Source organism: Rhyacophila brunnea, unplaced genomic scaffold (assembly GCF_057557595.1).
Source record: "Rhyacophila brunnea isolate RB1 unplaced genomic scaffold, BYU_Rbru_1.0 scaffold_8, whole genome shotgun sequence".
Lineage (NCBI taxonomy): Eukaryota > Metazoa > Arthropoda > Insecta > Trichoptera > Rhyacophilidae > Rhyacophila > Rhyacophila brunnea.
In genome coordinates this window covers 22,271,565-22,297,707 of record NW_028233350.1, presented here as the reverse complement: position 1 = coordinate 22,297,707, position 26,143 = coordinate 22,271,565, and the positions used below count along the sequence as shown (strand labels likewise).

Genomic DNA, 26,143 nt, shown 5'->3' with positions numbered 1-26,143 from the left:
AGTATGGACCCAATAGGTTAATCCATTTCTCGTGAAAACAACAATCTGTTCAACTACAACTTCCACTATGTAATATTATGGATCTTCTTATGATCGAATATGAAAAAATATTATTTATTATATGAACGCAGTTTCCATACATATTGTTGATTATTTAAGCTTACTATGGGACCGAAACACGTGTCTTGTATTCAATATTTTTGTATGGTAATGAATACCAAATTATAGATAAATATTAATAAATTTTCATCTTTCACCATTCGCGTGACCTGCACACGATATGTTTAACGTGATCCAATTACAAATGATTTTTTTTACAATTAATTTTATATATTTTTTAAACATTATGTGGATTGAGGTTATGTTATTATAAATGAGAATACTATTTACTATTCAAAATTATTAATATATCTACATACACTTTCATTGGTATAAGGGAGCATATTTTTTTTTAAATCTGTTCCGTGATTGGTACCTGCCTATGTATCCGTGGCGTGCTGTGACTTTTTAAGTAAGGCATGCTTTTAAGGGTTTAAAAATTCAAATAACATAATATGTATCTAGTTTTTTTTTTAAATACATTTCCCACTAAGATTTTAAACAATGAAATTTTTATACGGTTTATGGATATTATATATACATGTGATGAATATAGGTATATAAATAAATTCACCCTTTAGTCTCATAAAATCAAAATAGTTTTAATAAAACGTTGTCTGATTGAAGTGATTATCAAATACAAATCTATAAAATTACTTTTATATTCGTAAAAATGAATCACGTGTCAAATGTCATACATTTTAAATGTTCGATATACCTAATAATGATGATTGGAAAACTCCGCGTGACAAAGTGTATTCAATTAAATCATCTAGTCTGTTTGAGAGATTCACGTTCACTTGGTAGTCGTTCATAATATTTTACATAGCAATAATTATCTAGTTCTGAGTTTAAAAAAAATGTAAATAGGTTATAACCTGCGAGGTTCCGTTGTCTTCTAGCCATACCTAACTGTTTATTACATTTAATTATTGTGGATTTTTTAAACGTCAAAATAATAACAGGACATCTGGGTCCACACTCTATCCTATACATAAGGTGGCTATCAGCGGTTATCGTCAGTAGTTAACCATATTTATGTATTGAGGTTTTATAATTGGTACAAAATAAGTTAGCCGTCTAAACTGTCAAAACTGTATATTATTTCGCTTTAGAAATTAACACACCCAAGAGAAAGGAGATGTTAAAACATAGAATTTTTTGACAGTTCAGACGGTTAACTTATTGTAACAATTCGCACCCGGGGAATAATAGTGGCACAACTCGAAAAAGTTGTTTTTGCAGGAGAGCAGTTTGAATATTTTATTTTGGTTTGTTAAATCAATTTTTTTTAATTACTTTATAATAGCGTGAAGTTGGCACACTTGAGACATCTCATTTTGAATGTTATCCGCAATAACAATGGCACAATGATTATTGTGCCACTATTTCTTCTTGAATTCAAGTAAAATGTTATAATATGATAATGACAAAAATGCTTCTAAGGCCACCATTATATTTTTAATATGCTGCTATTTGTGCGGATAAAATTGATATCTTGGAACATTTCTGCATACTTAACTAAAAAATGACAAATTTGGACTTGAGCCACTATTATTCCCCGGGTGCGAATTAAGTTCCTCAGTACATACATATGATAAACTACCGTCGATAGCCGCCTTTTGTATAGAATAGACCCACCGAAACAATATTTTGGGCGGCTTAAGTGTTTCTTGCCAAAATTAGTCTGAAATAAAAAATGAACAGCCATATGTTGAAAAGATGCTCTACCTATAATATTTTTCTGGAAATGATTTGCTTAGGTAATCTTTTTTTTTAATTAAGTGCTAGTACCGTAAACAAGTGCACAGTGCAGTGCAAAAAAGTGGTGTGGTGAGCAGGGACGGCTCTAGTAAAGGAGCAAAGTGTGCACTGCACTCCCATCATCGATTAAATAAAAATATATAATATACAACCCCCATGTATTCCGAAAAATGCGATATCGAAAACTTATACGAAATCAATCATTTTGAATTCCGCGCGCATTCGGGCAATAGTGATTTCGACGCGCAACGCCACCGTCTACCAATACACACGTAACTACACCAATGAGACGCGACTAATACACATACCTCCATCGGTGAGACATGGCAAGGAGCAAAATTCAAAGTGTACCTTGAGTTTACACTATTTTTCACGCATACATTTAAAAATTCACAACAGCAAATGAGGCTAGTAGAATCAAAACCAACAAAGTTTTATAAGACTACATGAATCTTCGTTGGAAATGATGTTTTCCAAGTTAATTCTTCAGGAGGTTGCCTGTACCTAATGCCATAGTACACAAAGCTTAACTCGGCGTTCGGACAATAAAACCATACACTGGCCGATATAAATATTCCAACACAAGCGCTTAGGCCACGCGTCGAGATATAGTTGGAAGCCTAATTATTGATGACTAATGTCATGTCGATGCATGCCGTGCAAAAATAAAAACATATTCCCGACTTATTTATCAAACGGTTAGTTTAGTAAGTTTAGTTCAACGTAAGCCGCTCCCGGTTTCACCGATTTCGCCGATATTACTATGCTAACGTTGGTGGATTAATTTTTTTATTTTCATTTTGAGATTACCCTATTACTATTAGTGTTTCAATAGGTAGGTATCTTAAATTTGATGTACACACAGTTCAGTTCAGCTTGTTGATTTTTTTAATCAGGTGGGTATTTCACAGAAACGCTGTTATTGAGAATAAATAGGTACTTAGGTGTAGAATTATAGACGTAGGTGGGTGGGTAGCTTTTAACAATTAATTATCCTAGTGTTTGTCGTATTGAAGTAGGTACCTAGTTACATAGGACTTATAATATTTATTATTACGTTTATTTTGTACAGATAGGTAGGTAGGTATCTATTCAATAAGAAAAAAATGGAGCATAGGTACTGTCGTTGAATGAGAATTTTACAAGTGGAATTATTATTGTTCATCGTTATTTTAATGAGCGATTCACATCGAGACGGATGACAGTTTACATTGGCCGACATTATTAGCTCAGCCAGGTATTCATTCATTGAACGGTACCTATCTACCTATTTATATTTTTTCTTATTTGAAACGATAATGGGGCCCTATTTCGTGGTCGATTTGAGATTAGGTGGTACCTATTTTGATAGGTAAGTAAGTACGATAAAAAGGCCCCATTTCTTTCGTGGTCATTTTGAGATTAGGTAGGTATCATTAACCTTATCATTAGGTAGGTAACTGTGTAGGTAGTATGTCGATAACTACCCACTGTCCTATAGTTTAATGGGAATTAATTTTCCGAGTCGAATTCATGAAGCAATTATTATTCACATCGGCGCATCATCTATTCTATAGGTGGGTAAGTATAAATACTGCTTTCGGATCACAATAAGTGCTAATACTTTGATACAACCCTACCTTGGATAGCTGCCGTAGCGGCAGAATGTCATCAATGGGAATTTAGAGCATAAATCGACGATTTAATGCAATAACGTCATCGTAGGTATCGTGACAATGCATTCATTAAACGAAGTTGCGATTTTATATGACAGATCACAGCACTGTCGTGTCGCGGGAACGTTCTGCGATTTGAATCTGACATGGGCTGATTTTAAAGAAAATACCGAAGATATTGATTTTTCCCACTCAATATCGACGTTTCGGCTTAATATGTTCAATAGGCATGTCACTCATCATGTTAAATGTGCCGAAATTCCTTCGTTGCAAAGTTTATATCATTTTTTGCAGTTCGACGTTTAACATAGGGGCAGATTGGCAATGCGCGGAGGTGACATTTATTTTTTATAACTTTTATTATAACTATCTTATTACTCGATGGACAACGTTAAAACTTTGGGGAATATGTAAATATGCATTGTCTGAAACATATCTACAATGCGGCTGCACGCAATGAATTTTTAAAAATCGGCGGTCACAGTTAGAGTTCCGTAAACAACGCGACCGAATTATGCCAAATTATCAGCTATGTTTCGCATTAATCATTTCAAAATCATACGTATATTTAAAATGTGTACTGAAGAGAGCTAGCCGCCTACCTAGCCGGCTGGCTTTATATTTTAGTAAATGAATTTTTTTAAATCGGGTAATTTAATACTTAATTATAAATAATGAATAATTATTATTAACGTGACAAATTTTAACTTAAAAATGAACTAATAGTCTTATACAGTAGAGAAGATTTCTACGTTACTGTTGGAGCATTATTGCTACTTCAACTTTTCACTAATAATAATTTACTGGAAGTATTTGGCAAAAGTGTTACCCTATTAAAAATAATTTGTACAATCCCGATGATTTCAGTATGAAGTGAGCGTTGTTTCTCAACTTTAGAAAAGGTTAAGTAATTTTTGAGAAATACAATGACTCAAGACAGGCTAAATGCTCTTGCGATGTTAAGTATAGAAAAACAATTGATATCGTCAACACCAGACTTTAATGTTCGTGTTATCGACGTGTTTTCAAAATCGATGGAAGATGGGGACTTCTTGCATAAATAGGTGAGTTTTTTTTGCACTCCCTCATATTCTTGTCACCGGCCGCCACTGGTGGTGAGGTGATTGTTGCATGCCTTCAGAGGTGTCCGGTAATGAAGCCGGGGGGTCGGAGGTGAACAACAACATGTGTGCCTCTGTTTCCAGGAGACGGCATGCGATCCGCATCCGACGAAAGTCAAAATTACCATATAAATACAGGTTTGGACGATTGTTCATAATGTCTTTAAATTTTCACATTAATTATCAAAATATTTGCACAATAATTATTATATTATGATGTTACCCTATCACTTTGGGTATGTATTATTTTAAATAATCAGTGCATGCCCTGTTTATAAATATATACATAAAGATCTATTTATGTTTACACATGTGCGTACCTACCGTAAGTATAAGTATGTCTGTAGTTTCAGTGTAATATGTTTTTCGAGTACTTGAAGGATTACTTGCCGTATAACAGTTGAAATTGAACCAATAACCAACATTATTAACGCAATTTGATAAGCATTGCATGTAAGAACTGCTAATTCAATTCGTCGTTATTAAGTAGGATGCCCGCAGCTTAATTAGAAACACACATTGGCGCTAATCTAGTGGTTACAGGTTCAAGCCCAGTTGGGGGTCGTATTTTTTCAAAAAAGATTTTTTCTAATGGGTATATAGGTACATGGGATGTTTCCATATTATGTATGTTAAATATATAATGTTACATTCTCAAATCTTGTTAATTATTCGTTGAATATAAGAAATAGCTAATTATCTATCTTTAAAATCTTTTATAATTTGTAGAAAATTTGTATATTATCATGCTCTGTATGATACTGAAAATCACTTACAGAAACAGCTTTCTTACATATCTACTCTATAGATCGTTCAAGATTAGCTTATTATTATAGAAATTTCCCAATTCAGGCATAATTAACAACCCATCAACACGCACCCCCGCTCACTCATATTTTATATATATATACATTAAGCTTTATTGTTAACTGGCATAATATTATTATCAGAAATTGAGAAAACATGTGAAATAAGTTATGGTTCTCACCTTAAAGGGAGAAGGCTTCGAAGCTAACGCAGAACATTTTGTTTATTTTTTAAGGTAATAATATTAATTATTATAATTAATTTGTACTACGAGTATTAGTTTAAATATCACGAAAGGTGAAACGTATAGAACGCTAATTCCAAAATAAAATTAATTACACAGTACCTCATAGTTTAACTGAAATCAGTAAGTCTTCCAGATAACAATTAAGTATTTAAAAATTATCCATAGTTTTCAATTAATATGTAGGTACCTAAATATATTTTAATTCATTGAAAAATGGTTACATTCGTAAATCATGTGTATTAAATCATTACATCATGCCTTCAATAAAACTAATATATTATATGAATCAATTACTATACTTAAGTATATGAATCAATTACTAATACAATTTATTACCTTGATTTCAATAACAAGATTTTAAAATACCGTCTGATAATATGTATTGGATACAATCTTGAAGGAAAGAACTTGGATTGATAAAGAGCACTCGCCTAACAAGCAAAAAATGAGACCCAGCGCCGAAATAATAAATCATATCCCACTTAGTCCAAGATTTTTTGTAGTAACATTAACGCTTTCGCTGCTGAAGAGATAATGAGATTTTAATTGCCCCCTTTAAAATGCACGTTAATTACATCGATCGGCCGCTTGGCCATTACGCGCCGTGCGCGTCTTCCGCGTCCAAAGTATTAACTCAAAAGATGACAAAATTCAAAACGTCCTCCGTCCGGTCACGATCCTCACCCACGAGGCAACGACCAAGAAAATATATTATATATTTGCGAGGTTATTCCAAGTATTGTATTACTATGGTACCCATCTAGCATCCACTTAAGTACATTTTAAAATAATTTAGTTGTTAAAAATAGTATATATTACTTATAAAATAATGTATATATGTAGTAACTTAAAGTACCTAGTGCCTTGACTGGCGTTGACAACATCATAAAATCATTATCACTGCTCGGAAAGAAGTAATAATATAATTGAAGCATTTGCCATTTATTTCCGCGATCTTGCCCGAAGTTGTTGACTGAAAAATTGGCAACTTTACTCAACAACCCATTAAAATAATTCATCGTTCATGATTAAGATTATATATATAACATAATTACTTATAAATGTATATAACTAATGTAATTGGTTATTATAACTACATATTATGCTATATTTTATTAAATTGGCAACAAGTCGTTTAGATACTGAAGTTGGCTAGAAAACGTAAACTCGGCTTAGTGTGGAAAATGAAGCTGTTGTTTGCGGAAGAATTCATTAAATCAATTTTCAATAATTATAATAAATATTTGATAAAGTAAGTTAATTCTTTGTATACACGGCTTTAATATACATATAGGTATAAAACTAAAGAAACGGTTGTAGGTTTTAAATTTTTAAAAGGCTTTTAAGAGTACACCGTTTTCTAAGGATCTGAAAAATAATTATTGCAACTCATAAATTAAACACGTTAAAAACGTGCTAGAAATATAAAAAAAAACCCTTTTAGCGGAAAAGTTTTCCCCTCTCGTAAACCCTTTCGCTAATCTTCTTCTTATTTTTTTTTTAATAAAATTATTCCGCAATTTTCAAATTATTAATTTCTCATCTGGGAATTAGCATAACATTATTAAAATTTTGTTCACTGAAAATTAGGGTCAGAATTAATTAAGAATTGCAAGTTTTTCTTTTTCTTTTGGCGGATTTTGTCGTACGTTTTTCAAGAACAAATTCCGTGAAAAATTGTAATGCCAGTTAAATTTAGATATAATAAAATTATTGGTATGTATCGGCCGACGATAATCTTAAATAATTACAAGATAAAAAGAACTTTTTATATACCACGTTTTTAAATTTTCTGTTGAATCTTATAAACTTGACAATTCTATGTATTAATATTTTTTTTTATTGTACTTCATAGAAATACTGAATAAATATAGAATACTGAAATGTTATTTTGACATTTCATATTGATTTCCATAGTAACGCACGTATATATTAATAATTTAGTTGCTAGGACCCCTTAGAAACCAACAATAATAACTTTCCATACAAAACAGAATTAACTGAAAATGAATTTAATTCTGCTTAAAAATGGCTAAAAGTATTAAAATAATGCACTGTCGTCGTGTTCTGATATATTCTAAAAGTTCTTCAATCGTCCAATACAAATCTTGGGCAAACAAGAAAAAATTTATACTGGACACAAGAATAAATCTGTACCGGACAGAATACAAGTATACGAGCTAATAAAAACGTGGTAATAAAATAATATAAATTTAACTCTCTTACATACATGAAATGTGCTATTTATAATGTCAGTGAATGCGCCTGCGGTGGAGTAGTAGAAGAACCCAGACCTCTCAAACCGTGTGTAGTTAGTTGGTTACAGTCGTCTCAGATTCACGCGTTGTTTATCAAATATTAGTTTGATACAAAGCAATGATTTAACGTATTAGTATTAGTTAATAGCAATTCCAAAATACAGTAGATAGTCCATAATTCGCGAAGATCTTCGCTTTAGAACATGGGTGGCCCACTGGGCGTCAACTTTTGGCTCGCGGAGCAGTGAGAAAATAAAAATAATATCAAATGCTGCCGCTATATGTGCTAATTTCGCAAATTGAGATTCGATCTTGGCTCGTTCGAATTTGAATTCGCGCGCGAACACACACGTACTCCTTTTTTCATTTTTCAATTCTCCAACGCAATCTCATCTTATGTCAGAAAGTTATATCACTGATGGCATTTTATTTATTTTCGACATAGTTAGCCACCTAAAATGATGTTAATAGTCGTCTACAAGGAACATATCAATCAATTAATAACGTGTATAATATTATTTCCGCATTCCCGACGAAACTTCGGCTTTGGGAACAATAGTCAAGGACAAAAATCTTCATCACTTTCCTACATTGTTATTGCAACCAGACGTGACATAGGGAGCGGCGGATAAAATAAGTTTCGTTGATATCTGACTTCAACCTTGAATTCGATAACAGATTTCAAGATTTTTAAAAACACCTTGTGCTTTTTGCTGCATTTACAAAGCCATTCTCCGTATACGTGAATTTATAACCGGGAAATTTACAAATGGAACATTGTGAAATATGGGGCGATGAACAGTTAAAGGAGAAATTCCATCAGGTTGGTTTGGAAGAGTTTTACAAAACATATTTGGACAAGGAGACATATCCTGTATTTTACAAACATGCTCTAATGATGACTTCACCATTTGAAAACACTTACACCTTACACGTGTGAAAAGCTTTTAGTCGGATAAAGCATATAAAATCCCGAGTGAGAACAGGAATCACTGATGTGCATTCGGAAAACTGTTTGCGTGTAGGAACAACCTCACTCGATATCGATATTGATGCACTTAGTTCTGCCACACAAAATCAAGCCTCTCACTAAAATTTATTATTTTTATATTAGGTATTTTGTTTATTTTTTATTCTTTAAAAAAAGCCCAATCTAATCTAATAAATATGTTTGATTCTCATTTATGTTTTATTTTATTAATATTAAATATATTTCTTTTTTGTTTTGTATTATAAAAAAAATCGGTTGTGCGGCCCGGTAGGAAATCTCATTTTTAGAATCTGGCCCGGCTGCTGAAAAGGTTGGCCACCCATGCTTTAGAATGAACGTAATATGAAGTATTCGTTATGGTCATGAATACGTAGACTGTTTTGGGGCAACCGAATAGTTTTACAGAGATTATTCATTTGAATTAATATGAAGTCGTGCTAGACATTGGAGTAATGATTGGCCTAGAAAAACTTCTTTGTACTATACCCAATTGTATCAATTCCGCATGAACAAGATAAATACTTTGGATAATAATTTTAAAACCTGACACGACGAAGGGGAAGATTTTTGTATGACAATAAAAACACCTAAAAGGTAATGATTCCCAGCTGGAGTTCAGCAAAAATTTGTAAAAACATGCGAAAAAGATTAACTTTTGATAAAATATAAAAAATGTTTATTGTGACATAATATTTTTAAACTTTGAAACATTTCGAAAGTATCCATAGCATGACCAGACAAGATATTATCGAAGTGGTTACTCCTCCCTCCCTCCCTCCGGCTCCCGAGTAGTGATTACTAATGATAATCTCTTATTCCGCGTAAACAAGCCTATAGATATAGTAGATACCTATATACGTTGTCACTACAATTTTCAATATTTTATAAAGCGGTAAATACATCATTAGAATGTGGTTACATTTTAATTGATAAATTAACTCCACCGAAATCGCAATATAGGTCATTACTGTAAATATGTAGCAATTTTGTTAGAGTTTTCACTGTTTACAGCATTGTTATCATATTCTGCTAACGCTTCTACAATACAAACATGGCGCCCTCCAAACTAACACCATATGCGGTCTTAATCAAGCGTATCACGAGGCCTTACGTTTGGATGTGATTAGGGATTCCAATCCCGGGATCCCGAGCTATTTTCGATACCTATGAATCCCGGGATTGATAAACCTAATCCCGGGATTTCGGGATTGATTTTTTTTTATCAATTTTTATGGAAAATAAAATAAAAGCGAAAATATAACAGAAAAAATACTTTTAATAAAAAATAACTACATTAGAAATAAACTGAGTTTGAATGAAGTTTGATTTATACCCATGTGTAGGTTGCCGATTCATTTGATTTTTTTCACATAAATTATTAATAATGAGAAAGATTGAAACAAAACAATGCTTCGCACTTTTAACAAAGTAATTCCACCATGATATCATACGTTTTACGGCAGTTTCATATTTGGCTGACTAATTAGATTTATAAAGCGGAAAGGCCATAAGTACGCCATGATTATTTGCTTTATTATTTTAAATCTCGCTAATCCATTCATTATGTCTTTACTATCAGAAACAGCAAAATCATATTAAATTCACATTATTATTTATATTACAATATTATTTACTCCATTAAACTTATGTACGTCCGAGATTGAACGTATACAATATCAACAATAAATGTCTTAAATGGTATAAATTATACTAGATTTATTTTTGACCGATTTTATCAATGTTATTTGTAAATATAAAAATTTTATAATAACAATGGAAAAAAATGTCGATCCCGGGACCAGTCCCGGGATCCCGGGATTGTCAAATTTTAATCCCGAAATCCCGGGATCAGAATTTTGGCTCGGGATTGGATTCCCTAGATGTGATGTATCAGCAGTTGTTTACGCCTGGGAATGTCTCAGGGGCAGATACCAAAATCTCAAGTGAGCTTTGACTGAGTTTACTGAAAGACGTAATTTGATAAAAACGTGGCATGGGAGAGAAAGGCACCGGAACATATATAAATGAACAACGACAGTTACAGTATACAGTTATCCGAATGTAGGCATAAGACATGCAGGTGAAAAGAACACTGTCGTGATCGCATCAAAAATGCAGCATCCGTATTTTTGTCGGCTGAAATATTTTGCGCAGACTCGTCCAAACTATTCAGCAAGTGCTATTTGGGACGATGGTCTAATTTTAGACATGTCTGTACAATCGAATTCGTGTTGGAAATTCGGTGCAACGAACAATGAAAACAACAAAGCATGCACGATGGTCGTTTTCTTCTTGCATACTGTAACTAGGGCCGTCAAAAAAATATTCATACTTTGAGGTACCTATCGATAGCAATGGAAAGTTATTTCGATACTTACTTTGGTATCTTCCCTTTTACACGTGCATGGATTTACTGCTGACAGTACTCATTATCGCGGCCATACCAAAAAATTCTAAAAGAATCGACCAAAAAATGCACGTGTAAACACGTATTACGGTACAAATTTTAAGATTGCATGCATCAAAAAAGTTCAGAAGCTTCTGAATTTTAACGCGACAATTGGACCGTGCAATATCTGCGCCTACGCAGTAGAACGATAATAGGGAACCTGCCGGTAAAAAAATAAACTATACCCCGCCGAAACTCATTTTGAGGTTAACCGATTTTCAAGACCTGTCAAATTGCACTATACAATAAAATTAGAACATTGCATCTCGCTTACTCTTGAAGAATGAGATTGGCGAGACAGTTTGCACTTTTACGTGTAAACAGTTATATCACAATAGTTTAAAATACATACTATTGGTGCAAGTAAATCCAGGCATATGCATAGGCCCTATCACTGCAATTCATCGATGCAATACCGGTATTAGGAGCCTGTATGGTACCGGTATGGGAGCATAAGTCTGATAATATTTTAATACGAGTACATACGAAGAGAAACGACATTACACACTTTTCCCCGTAGCCGTTCATTAATCAATCATCCAAATGCATACTGCATAGGTAACCAATGTGAATAAATACATAATAGGCGCAACTGTTATCAACATGCTGTTTGTATATGAGACATTGTTTTTAAATGATATATAATTACATTAATATTTATCACAAGAAAAATAAATAGATTTTCCTTATAAATTTATTAGTGTTTCATCGTTTGAAGAGAGTTTGAAAGACCTACAAGTCAAGTCAGGAAAATATTTAAATAAGATAAGTATTTTAGGTATTATTTTTAATATTAATAACATTGCCTAAGAATTTGGAAAGTGTATTCATAAGTAATATAATTCCAGGATGACAAAGCGTATAACTTTTCATACAAATCAGTTTAAAAATTTAATCCCTTTTCAGATATAATAATGTACTTACAAATTATTAAGAAGTCAGCGAATTTGTGAGATTGAATTTCCCATCAGAATTGAACTATCGAATAGAATTAATTTAATTACTTATAATACAATATTAAATTTGTCTTAGGTATTCTTAAGATATCTTGCGGTTTGATAAGATATTTTAAATAATAGTATGTACATGGGAACATTCAGGGTAAGTAGGAACCAATTATTATATTTTAAAAATATAATATACCTACACTTACACATAATATTATATAGTTATCTTGTTATTCTCTATTTTATCTATGTTATATGTACTAATTCCAATACTTAAAATATCTAAAAAAACATAACGTGAAAAAATAATAATATTATGGATTTCGGTATATGTACTATTTACGTAGCACGTATGTACCTGTTTTTTGTGTTATTATTTCCCCATCGATTCTTTAAATATTTAGACACATAATTCATGTGCTTAATAGGAATGACATATTATTTTATTATTATTATAAAACCCCTTTAATTATTAATTTAAATTTAATTTCAATATTATAGTTCCAAAGTTTATCATTTATATGGGACTGTAAACAACGTAATGTAACGGATGCAACAAATGATACCCACAGTTTATAAAATACTCCTACTGCAATTTTATACCTTTTTGTTGCTTTTCATTGCGACTTTTGGTTCACTATCTCGTTAAAAACTTTTACTCCCTGGATAGGAAGCATGGTACAAAATTTAACGAAATAAGACTCCATAGAGACCGCTATAATGAGCTTGAAACTCACTGCTTGCAATAAGTTATGATAATCTCCATATTTTTTTTTATTGCATTACGGATACGTGGATGGTTCCGATGGGATCGTGGTGCCCCCGAGGTTTAATAAATGTGAATAGTTTATAATATGAAATGACAATAAAAATATTATTAAAAAAACTTTACTTGTAGTGGGTAGGGACCTCCCTAACTTTTTCCGCATTGATAAAAAGGGTCTCGCTTTCTTAGACATGTGAAAAGGTTACTTGATTATATGAATATAAGTACAAAAAAGAATAATTCATAATAATTTATTATCGAAATATTAAATTTATAATACTTATTTAATAAACTCTTTTCATCGTGAAATAAAAGTAAAGAAAATTATTAATGAACATGAATAGTGTTGTAATAAATTCATTGATTGACGCGTATTCTTCACAAAAATAATTTGAAACCAGTTTATATGCACAACGTAGTCTACATCTAAATAATATCAGATAATGATACATTAATAACAACTTCTTAAGTTTTAATTCTTGGTTCCTCGTAGTTCAGCCTACGAATTTTGTTTTGATAATAAATATGCGCATCTATTCTATACACAAGACAGCTTTCGGTCGCTACGGCAGCTATCTAGGGTAGGTTTGTGTTTGTATCGAAGCATTAGCACTTTTTGCAACAATTACAGTAAGTTACCTAGTTGTAATTATTGTTACAATAAGTGCTATGTTTTAACAGCACCTCTTTTGGCTATGCTAAATTTTAGAGCGAGATATACAGTCTTGACTGTTTAGACGGCTAACTTATTGTAACAATAATTCGATACAAACCTACCCTAGATAGCTGCTGTAGCGGCCGAAAGCAATATTTTGTATAGAATAGATGCGATGGAACATTTAAAATGTTTGATGAGGTAGCTAATTCATTTATCTTGACATAATATTCAATATAATAATTACGTTATGCTATATCGCAATATTATTCCAAGGAAAAAATGTTAATTGAAAAAATTCTGGAAAGTATTATTTAAATTTGAAAAAAAAGGATGCGGCACTTTCTACCCTTGTGGCACAGCCTCAAGGGTTCCATCGCCGTGGCCGGCCCTCCCTCACCCTGCAGCAGTGCTACAAAAGCGACCTACGTGCTGCAGATCTGACATGGCGGGATGCGCAGGAGTTGACGATGGACCGAGGGAAGTGGCGTCAACTTGTGCTTGCCCTATGCCCCAATGTTGGGACGTGATAGAGTGGACGAAGAAGAAGATTATTTAAATTTAATAAAATGATTCGACACCTATTATTACACATTATATATTACACCTATTAAAAATGATAAAATTTCCGATTGCAGTGTATTACTGACTGCCTCCATCCATTGTAAAAAAACGGTTCCATAACATTGTACAGTCTTTTTCACGTTTTCAAAATGTTAAAAGGAGTTTGCAATTTTTGGTAAATATTTTGTTGAATTTGGCGGCCCTTGTCACCGCGGGGGTCAACTCATGCACTCACTTAAAGTGATATTAAGTCCGGCTCTGCAGTTATTTTTATAAGATTACAAGGTATTTTTTGCAAACGATGATTAAGCTCTATTATTAAACTTTTGAATTTGGTAGATCTACGAAAGCTTACACAGGAAACACGTGTAACTCAACAACAAGATCATCGACCCGCAGTTTACTGCTATCGATTTTTGATTAGCAAGGTCAATTTAGCTGTTCAGAATACGCGCTTTTCCCTGATCTATTATTACAATTTTGCGACAGTCGCGATCTTATTGTCTACTTCCGCGTTGAGAAGATGTTCAAACTTTTCCGTAAAAATATCGTGAAGTGTATTTTATCGCTGAAAATAGTCCAATCTTCACGATCTTTTCGTTTGATAACGATTGCGTTAATCTGCCGCCTAGATATAAATATAGATATTGCGTTACATTGTCTACATTCTACAGTGATTCAGCTATGAAAAAGCTACAAGGGAAAACTTTTCTTCCAAACTTGTTTTCGATTTAAACGGCTAGTCGTTGACCCTGAATAAAATACCCATTTACTTTCTATGGTATTTCCTCATTTAGAACAGACTGTGAAATTGTTTCACAAAATATTCGATTACATAATGTTACATTATAGATATAGAGTATATATTATTACAGTCTAGCTAGAATCTAGACTATTCTTTATAATTATACATTATTATGAAGAACTTATTAGGTACCGGAAATCGATAAAACCGCAATTCAATAATATTAGTAGTAAACAGCGTTTTTGTGCTTCTAATCTAACGAAGTGTTTAGTTATTTTTTTTAATTAAATCAATATCGCCATAATATTAAAATCAACACAAGCAAAATAAAAAATCATATATTTGCATATTGCTATATTTAATTTATTACATAATTTTATTTCTGTAGGTCACTATGTTTTTACATTTTTTTCGAATGCTTTTAGTGTGTTTCGGGAAGCAGAATTTATCGCCATTAATTCATTTATCATTCATAAATCAATCATTCAGTCATCAAGCATTCATTCATTCAGTCATCAAAATGCATTGTGTTGCAAGTAAAAGAATATTAGCAGAGTCCAGGTCAAGAATATGGATATTAATTAAATGAACGTGACGTGATAGGTCATTTATTTGACTCGGGACCGATAGCACAATGTGCGAAGTTATTAGGTTTTTTTAGTTTAAATGAATACAACTGACATTATTTTGTACCTGTGTATATAACCTGTATAAACATACTTTTATATGTATCAAATAATATAAGAAACGAAGGTATAAGGTTGACTTAAAATAAGGCAATATTGAATAATTTAATTACTACAAAATGCAGTCATAACGGAACTATTAAAAAGTTGGTTAACATCTGTAAAATTAATAGACAATTTCTTGTTACTTATATATTTTTGTTATTCACCTACGTCAATTTACGAAAATAAATCGTCAATATAATATGGGAAATTAAATGTACGTTTTGTATTAAATTGATTGGTTCTGAATCTAATAATTATTATAATCGCAATATATTTTTCCGTTCTTTTCGTAAAAAGGTGACTGCACTAATGGCTTTTCACTGATATCTAAATATTATTCTAAAATATTATATAGGTAGGCACAGTAAAAACATAACGTCGATGGTGTGCGTGCGGATGGGGAGCCGTACTATATACCTGGCAGTCGATGAGTGCGTATTCGTACGCATATAATCCACGAAACGAATCATTGTTTTGTTTTTACTGTAGGTACGTACCGTCATTATTCATTAATTTTCTTATTGGCGTTTCTTGCGACCGGTGCATACCTAATTACATCACTAATAAAGTCAATATTTTAATAGATATGAATCGAAAATCTATAATTATTTAATGGAAAAGATATAATATAACTTGTGCATTTATTATGTACATACTTAAATATGCATGACGTGATGAATGAAAACATCCGGGAATGCTAGTCGACTGCAGACCGTGCACACCGTAATATGTTTTGAATAATCAACAGGTACCATTAATGAATAAGTGATTTGATAGAATACAACTAAAGTATCTCGTTTTTTCTCTCGGTTTGTTGTGGAATGAAAAAGTTCTGACCGCTATTAATAATGTTTTTATTGAAGCATGCAATCAGGTATTTCGTGTTTCTAAGATTTCGGCACTAGTTAAACGACGTTGGATACAGTTTCACGAGTGCTTGTGCCTACCTATTTAAAAATAATTAAAACGTGCACAGACTGACCTTACGATATGCCAGAATTTTGTTGTGCAGTTGCAGATTTTTAACAGTTATTTTGATTTGTTGGAAATAAATTAGCTGTCTTTATATTTGTAATAATATCTACACCAATAAGAAATTTGTGTAATCACAAAATTAAACAAAAACAAGTTCTCAAAAATGTATCTTTAAAATATATTAGGAAGAAATAAGAAAATCAAAAATGTATAAGTTAATAAATGTTAGCCTGTTAGTCAAACTACAAAGAAGCAACATAGTATTAAGGACTTTAAAAAAAAATAATGTGTAATGTATATGTATGTCATAGATAATGAGTACATATATGTAAGTACAATAAGAAAGATCGAATAAATAAATATATAAGTTTAAAAACAAAAAAATAATATGTATCCGGCATTTATCGTTTTTTAGGGTCCCTTGAAAACCGTAGAATCGGGGTTTCACTGTACTAGATTTTAACATAATCGGATTAATTATCCCAATACTTGGCTAACCCAGAAATGTTTTGTTTATAATTTAGAATTCAAAATAAAACTTTTTTCCGATTATGTGAAAAGCATTTTTTTTATATTCATGACTAGCTTAGCTTTTCATCATACCATTGTATATAATTATTCGGTTACTCCGTAAACGGGTTTCCATAATATCTAAGGTTACGACTTCTTCATTGTATTTTTTTGAAATATCAATCCATCGTATGGAAATAAACACAGAAACTTCCGTTCTACACATTTTTGTTGAATAACTATAAATAAATCGATACTATACATTACAATTATATCAAGAAATAGGTTATGACTAACTATGTCCTATTATTACAAGTAAATTTAAATTATTCACTAGATACTTAGTTAGTAAGGCATGAAAATAGCAATTCACTCAACAAATATTAGCACTCCATGTTTCAATAATAATTCAGCCTCTTGCAGTACAAGTTTCAAGTTCATTGCGGATGTACATTCATTGCTGACAAATTTCCTTATAATGTACAGATTCTAGTCTTATATTATTGAATAAAGAAAACTTAACTTTCATATTAAGTACCTAAGTATATAAAATTAAATTGCAATTTAATTTTTAGTTCTCCACTTTTCACTATGATTAAGTAGATATATCTATATAAGTATATCATAAAAATAACCCCCAAAATATTATAACTTTGGTCAAAATGAGCCATATATTAGGAATAAACCTTATTTAATATAAAATATAATGACAACATTATGTACAAATATATTTGCGTTCAAAAGTAAGGATTTTTTAAATTATAAAATCTCTCAAAATAAGTTGTTTTTTTCATTATTTTTTTAGATGGTTGTATGTGTGGGAAAATAATAAGTTTATTATTGAAATATTCTTTACGCGATAGAATTTTATTTAACAATAGGTAGGTATCTTAATATTTATAACGATTATCAACTATTTCATAAATATTTACCACCTAAGACTTCATAATAAATCAATACAACTAGACACTGAAAATCAATAGCATTAGAAATAATCATTACTTTTGGATGATAAAAGTTTTATACTGCAACTTTTATTAAATAAATTATACATCTAGCACTGATCATCTCTCGCGTACTGATGGTTTAAGACCAACGATTTAATAGGAGAAATTTTCAACACGTCAATCGCGGGATGGATTCTTGTAGATTCCACCATAATATACCTGACCCATAGTCGTGGAAATGTAAAAAAGCGTATATTATGTTCAGTTGTAATAATATAATTTAATTGAGATTTTGAAGGGCAAGGATTAATTACTTACTTACTCATATATTCAGTAAAACCCGTTTTCAAAAGTAACCAAGAGAAATCCCGGTTGACTTCGTCGTTTCGTTTGATTAGTTTCAGCCACGGCCTGATACAGGAGCGAAAGAAAATGAAAATGTGGATCTCCGCGCTTTAAACTGAGGCGTTGTTCAATATCACAGTCGCGTAATATCATGCTTTTTGCACAGTAGGACAATATTTTGACGATTAGTGCAAATAGTGCGCAACATAAAATCAAAACTTATAATTTTCACGACGAATGGGAAATTGTTTTTTTTGTGATGAAAATTTGTTACTCCTCAGTGTCTTCAGCCAAATACGATAAGTTTGTTTAAGGCTATACTTCAGCTGGGGCACGGTCTAAAACGATCGTGACTACGCGACGCGAAGATTGTGCAAATGGCGCGTGCAGAACAAAACATAATTTGTCATAAAAAGTCAACATGCGTCCATTTAATGTTATGTTTATTGTTCTATTTGTAATAATAATAATATATTCATTGACATGTTTTCTTTTTCAAGTAAATGGGTGACGTTTTTTAGTCATCTTTATACGATTTAAGAATTAATTACCCGTCGCCATCACAAAACAAATTGACGTGTTCACAGCTCGACTTTCGCTCTCCGATTGCCAGCCAGTCCAAAATTTCGTCGCACCTATAGTTGAAAATTATTTGCCATTTCACTGAAGTGCCGTCTTAAGTTGAAGACAATGGAAGAGTGATGTAGATTTGTAGACCACTGCTAACTTTTATAATGAATGATCACAGCCTACTTGAAGTTGGACATACTTATTAATTATATAGGTACAGTAAATTACAATATCTAAGAGTATACCGTTTTGTCTTTGGGTCACCAATTTTGAGACTTAGTAGGGTTTAATTGAAGGTAATTAATAACATAATATAAACAATTAGCTAGAAATCCTGGTTTTCCGATATAAAAAAAAATACATTTAATTGGCCAAAGTTCAAATAAAGTAAGTACATCATAATTACTTACTATGTACTAATTGTGTTTCAATCGTAATTATTCAAAAGTTATCCTATAAAATGTTTTTCTTCAAGATAATATTATTTTAATAATGCCATGCCATTTGTTCACCATCAAAATCAATAAATAAATTTTATAACAATAAAATAATATGCAAAGTCGTATTTGCACAGTTTGTGGTTTTTATTACCTGATTCAGTGGTCGGTGTTGTTGTTTTAGCGTCTACCAACGCAAATAATAATTATTATTCTGGTTTTGAATTATCAGTTATCAATGTTATCATACTACCTACCCATCTACATTTGTACGTATCTACATATTTTATTAGTATTCACAATTTTTAATCATATTATTTTAATTTGTGATAAAGAGATATTCAATTCATCATTATACAGTTTCCTACAAAAAAAACAATAGCATCAGATAGCAATGGTGGAGTAGGGAGGTGACGTACGGGTAGAGGTGCGATAGTTGTCTATGTAATTATTTTGAAATAAAATCAAATCGAATTAATCTACTTATTTTGTAAGTATATCAGCTATATCTTGTGTATTCCCCGATGGCTGAGCGGCTTACGCGTCGGCTTATATTGTCTATTATTATTATTATTATTGTCATTATTGTTTTTCAATTTGTGTTTGGAGTTAGAGTATGGACTTGAGATTGAGCAACTGGCTAACATCCATTTCTCATAAAAACAAAAAAAAAACTGTGAATACAAACCTCAACTCCGTGGAGGCCCATAATATAATCATATTAGGATCGGACATGGTCAAAAGAAAGAATAATATACTTAATATTATTTACATTTTATTTTCGTGTTCGCGGACGAAATTGTGGGATTTCAATAATTTAAAATAGCACATTCCTTTCCGAAATAAACAAACTATTAGCTTAATTAAGGTAAATCTTTAATCGATCTAGGTACTAAGTGAGTAGATTGATATTTAATTATTAAGTGATCGTAGTAAAATTACGAATGCAATTAACAATTATTTGTAAAGGTGAACTTTGATTTAAATATTTGATCTATATTTTGGCCTGAACATTAAGTCGGGTACCAAAATGCCTCATTCGTGAATAATATTATGCAAATTAGCAAACAATCCTATCTTCTCACCACATACGAATATCAAGGCAGACCTGTTTTTCTCCATTGTGTTTGGTGTAAACTTGCTCTTGGTTCTCGCAGGCAATTTTTAATCGGCAGTACACACCGGTCAGTCATAATATTAAGTGCGCATACTCCGAAGTATTGCGGTGCGCGTTGTTTTATATCGTATGAGAACCGAACCATGAAAAAAATCACCGGGATTGTTTCATATTGGCCATGTTCTCAAATTCGTTTAAAAATAGTCGTTAATTGTACCGATATTACTGACGTTTGCGGTATAGTGACAATAATGGATGTAGTGACATAGTAAATAAATAGTGTAACATAATTGTTTACTACCAAGACTAACGTAGTTTTAAAATATTAACTATTATTGTATTGCTATTAAGCTGACAAATTACAACGATAAAAATAATAAGTGACATTATTAAATACAAATGTAACAAGGTGAATATTATAATAAAATAGTGTAAAAGCTTAAATGATTTAGACTTCCCTTTAATAATTATTTTAAAACTCTATGTGTTTTAAATAGGTATAGGTAATTTTAAATATTTTATGTAGTTTTGTGTTTGTTTTAATGTGTTTAAAATCAAATTTGTATAGTATTTTTGTGGTGTTGTTTATGTATCGTTCATACTTGTGCCACTTTTAACTCTTGACGGAATCATTTTTTGAATCAAGTAACGGTAAATTGAATTAGTGAGCAAGTTACATATGTGCCAACGGTTAGTTGTGTATCAAATAATAAAAATGTCACACCATAGTGTGTGACATGCAATATGCCTAATATTATGAAAGTGTTAAAATTTTAAAACAACAACATGGGCTATATCAAAAATTTAACAACTTTTTCCGTGTCGCTGTACCGGAATTGCACGGACAAATCGAACCGGAAAAAGAGGAAGGCCAAAGAGAAGTAAATTATTTTCATACGATAATATACATACATAATCATTATATACATATTTATAAATGCGAAAAATTACCATTTTTATTATCTAAGCATGTTACAATACTGGCATCCAAATATTCAATGTCAGAGATTTCTACCTCTAAATGTTTATGTATGTTTGCATTCTATAATAATTACGTGGTATAAAAAAACTTAAATCTGATACATTTTCGAATTACATAAGTATGACATGTATTGAATAATTAGCTATTTAGAAATAATTGTTACTGTTTAGAGATGTACTAATAGAGATGTAATAGATACTTATCGAAAGTGACTTTAACGTTGATCAATGATCATATTATTACTTAATTGTCTTAGTAACATCAGCATTATTTTGGCAGTATTCATTGAAGCAAAGTAAAGATGTGCTGATTATTTACCAATTATCATCATTATTATCAACCGGGATCGATCTACTGCTGAATGAAGGTCTCTCCTAGCTCATATCACTCTTCTCGATATTCAGTTATTCGCTGTCACGTACCTACATCCTCCGAACTTTATGAGTTCGTCTATCAGCGGGTTTTATGGCGTCCCTGTGGTCATTTAATGCCACTTGGGTGCCACTGTACGGTGGCATTTATCCAGTGGTTTTCCACTGGTCGAGCGACATGTCCAGCCCACTCTGCTTAGTGACCTCTATTATATCTGTCTCCTTATCTATTCGTTTCTTTTATGGTCTTTCTACGTTACGTTTCTCGTAATTGAGGCTATATCTCAGTTGAGACATGGTCTAAAAAGATCGTGGCTAGGCGATGCGCGGATTGTGCAAATGACGCGTGCCGAACGAAATATAATTTGTCATATAAATCCAACATGCGTTCATTTAATGTTCTGTTTATTGTTCTATTAGTGACAATAATAATATATTCATTGACATGTTTTCTTTTTCAAGTAAATGGGTAACGTTTTTTAGTCATCTTTACACGATTTAAGAATTGATACCCCCGTCGCCATCACGAATCAAATTGACATGTTCACAGCTCGACGTTCGCTCTCCGATTGCCAGCGAGTCTAAAATTTCGACGCACCTATAGTTGAAAATTATTTGCTGTTTCACTGAAGTACCGTCTTAATGGATCATGGTTTACATGACATTCGTGAGCACTAATAGCACACATCGGTTAAACACGTTATGCTTAATACATAATGGAAGGTAATTTTTTGAAGACACTATTCAGGCACCCAAAAGCGCTCCATGCCAATTTGGTTCTGTGAGCATAATAATTTCGTCGTACATACCCATCCAAGTAGGTATCTACTTGCATATTGTATTATAATAAAAGTATTTTCTTTCTATTATGGCCTTTCCGCAACAATCGGTAGTGAAAAATGTTTGTAGGTAGTAAGTACAAGCATAACATTGTCGTGTTGTTACATCACGCCAAAATGATATCATTTATTATTATGAGTGGTCTGACGCGCTTATATTATTATCTAAATAAATTGCTACGTTAATAAATAAATAATTAGTACGTTCAATTTAAAGCTCACGAAGTAAAGTTTAACATTCCTAAAATGAGACAATACTTATTATCCGAATGAGAAACGGAAAATGTAATACTAAAACCAATAATTTTTATTATATTTTTATTCAATACTGAATACACAATATGTAAGAATAGTAAATTCATCTTATTAATTATTTATATTCAGCGTTAAATAAGAAAAAAATATAATAATATTTGTTCACAAGTATACAGAAGTTATAAATTAATCAAACTGACCATCTAACACTGTCTATAAGTCGTGTTAGTAATAAATTAATAATATAATTAATCACATCGGTTTAATTACAATGCCGGCCGCTCCAGCTTAACATAGATTGTAATACATCCGAGCACGTATATAATATATTAGATTTATTCATCGAATTATTTTCCGGCCAATAGCTCAGGGGCTAGAGCGGTCATCCAGACAGTGACAATAATATGTGAGATTCGTGTCTCACGTGGTCTATCTTTTTGTAAATTATATTTCTAATACGTATGTTTTATAAGATATTTCAAAATTATGTATCTACACAATATGTAACTTTTTGAAATTGTACTTCATTAGGGGCGTTTGGAAAATCAGATCAGAGTGTATTTTTGGCGTGTGACATGTAACACATAATTTATTTTTTCACACAAAAAAACACTCGATTGGATTCGAACCAACGACTGTTCGGTTATCAGCCGAACGCACAACCATTACGCCACAGAATGATACTGCAATCGTGACAATTATACAGTATATTATTCTAGTTTAGAATTGTTCCGTTGCTAGGCAGCGAATTTATTATTGTCGGCCATTTGCAATTAAAAACTATTAAACGTCATAGTGGCAGTCGATAAATAATTAAATAATTTAGTACCTAATATAAGTTAATATGTATAGAAATAAACCAACGGCGTTCCAATAAGCGGTCCTTTTTCTTGAGTGTGTAATTTAACAAGATAATTAAGAGCTAGTCTAAGAATCTAGTTATCACAAGTTTTATTTTTGTTTTGTTACGCCAAAGAAGTATAACTTCTAACGAGGTACATAAGTACACACACCGATTTTCTTATTATTGTACCTACTCCTTTTTACCTGTGTTTTTATTGTATTATTGAAACGTGAAAAATAGTTCACCCGCTCGTCTCCGATTCGGGTTTACTGCTTCGGTTTATGTATTCTGCGAGTGTATTGTTTTTGGTGACGACGACGAATCAGTTGCGGATCATTAAATGCATGAACGAAAAGATTCTTCCTCGAACACAGCCAGAATACTGATGGCAAAAATTTATTATTTTTATATGGGATGAATAAAGAATAGGTATGTGATTTCTCAGTAACGTGTCGGATGTGTTTGTCATGCAGGTGGGTTAGTTAGGTATATTATCTCAGATACATTATTATAGGAATTATATCTACGGGAAAACATGTATAATTGAAAATTAAACTATTACCTTGATATTCATATTCACCATTCACTTGGAAATTTTTACTAAATTATATTAGAAACTACCTTGTGTGTATATCCGTGTTTCACCCGTTTGAGATAATAGTATATTATATGCTGCTATACCTAGGTATATTAAATTACTGTAGGCCTGATAATTTACTGTAAACCTTTGCGTCTTCGATTAGTGGAATAACTTTGATTCAATGGACGTACTTAAGTTCTTTGATTGGTTATTGTAAAATAACGTAAGTAGGTACCTACATAATAATATATAGAAATTCAATTATAACCAACTTAAATAAAACAAAAATAAATATTAATTGATTAGCAATCTTAACTGTTTACATATCGCGTATTCGGGTATTATGAATTGTGATAACTAAATGTGACAAAGTTGGATATTTTTGAAATGTATTGAGAACGCCCTGCAGAGTGAGATACAACGACGTTTGGAGGTGGTGTGGAAAGTAACACCAACACGGCATTAGATGGCCATTACATTTAATTAGCATGTTATTTAAATGTGGTAATTAAATATTAATTAACTGGTCGGCAGTGAATGAGTTACGCCAATACGCGTTGTACAATAATTCCCCTATCGTCTCACACGTAGGTACAAGTGGGGAAAATCTGTTGGGCAGGTTATGTCTCATGAATGAAAAACACCCAACAACCAACGAGGCGAAAGAAACGGGAGGGTCGTCATACTTATACTATGTTGGTTGGACTGTGTAATTTTCCACACAGCATCCCTGCGGATAGAACAGTACATATGTATATGAAGCTTGCGCTAGATAAAGAGTATTAGAGTCATTTCCTGGATTCGGGCAAGATCAAAATTGGGTTGTAGTGCCATCCGCAGTGTCAATGATGAATGAGTTATAAAAGCTAGGTACTCGTATTATTAATTTAAATAAATTGGACCGGTTATATTTAATAAAGTCATCAGTACGATAACATTTTCGTATTATTTAAATTAATAATATAAAGCATTCCACAATGAAACGAGAGTTAACACAAAGATAGAAAATAAAAACTAGAGCCAAGGAATATATAAAATAATCTGTTCTGTGGCTATAGCACATTCATTTAGGTACTCTAAACAAAGGTTTGTAATATCTAACCAATATCTTACTTCATATTATTATGTTTACGGGTCAGTTAAGATTTATACCAAAATGTCGATGTTACTATGCATATTAATAATAATGTGTTAGTTGCATTTTATAAATAATGAATGTTTAACCTATGGTACGGTGATTATTTGCCCTACCATTCATTATACTTTCAAATATACTTACCTAATTAGAATAATACAGTGATTATTTCAACAGAATCAACCAAAACAGTATAATTTAATCTTACCTGGTAAATTAGTACATAACAGCGTCACTGATTTGGTAAGAGTGTTCTTATTTTTATGACAACAGCGTTTTCCTGTAGGTTGGTACTGTTGGTAGGTATTATTGCTATTAAATTGTGTACGCCATTGTTTTATTTTAACGACATTGGGTAATTTTAAAAGGTATTTAATTAAAAAAACCAAGCGGTTTGTCACGGTAGGTACTCGATCGTTTGAAATATTATGTGTTGT

At 31.8% G+C, this 26,143-nt stretch overlaps 1 protein-coding gene across 7 annotated transcripts in view; it reads left to right on the top strand.

Annotated features, from left to right (window-relative positions):
* rdgA (retinal degeneration A) overlaps window positions 1–26,143 on the top strand; it is a 243,091-nt gene that overhangs the window by 36,181 nt on the left and 180,767 nt on the right. The window contains exons 1-2 of one of the 7 annotated variants that reach the window (XM_085959199.1): window positions 1,863–1,937; window positions 4,639–4,777. The exons of 5 other annotated variants lie outside the window; for them this stretch is intronic. In XM_085959199.1, coding sequence (XP_085815325.1) covers window positions 4,650–4,777 — 128 coding nt within the window. In that variant the 5' untranslated portion in view covers window positions 1,863–1,937; window positions 4,639–4,649. Of the gene's footprint in view, window positions 1–1,862; window positions 1,938–4,638; window positions 4,778–20,759; window positions 21,582–26,143 lie in introns of those variants that run through there. One more of the 7 variants, XM_085959200.1, reaches the window with a different exon arrangement.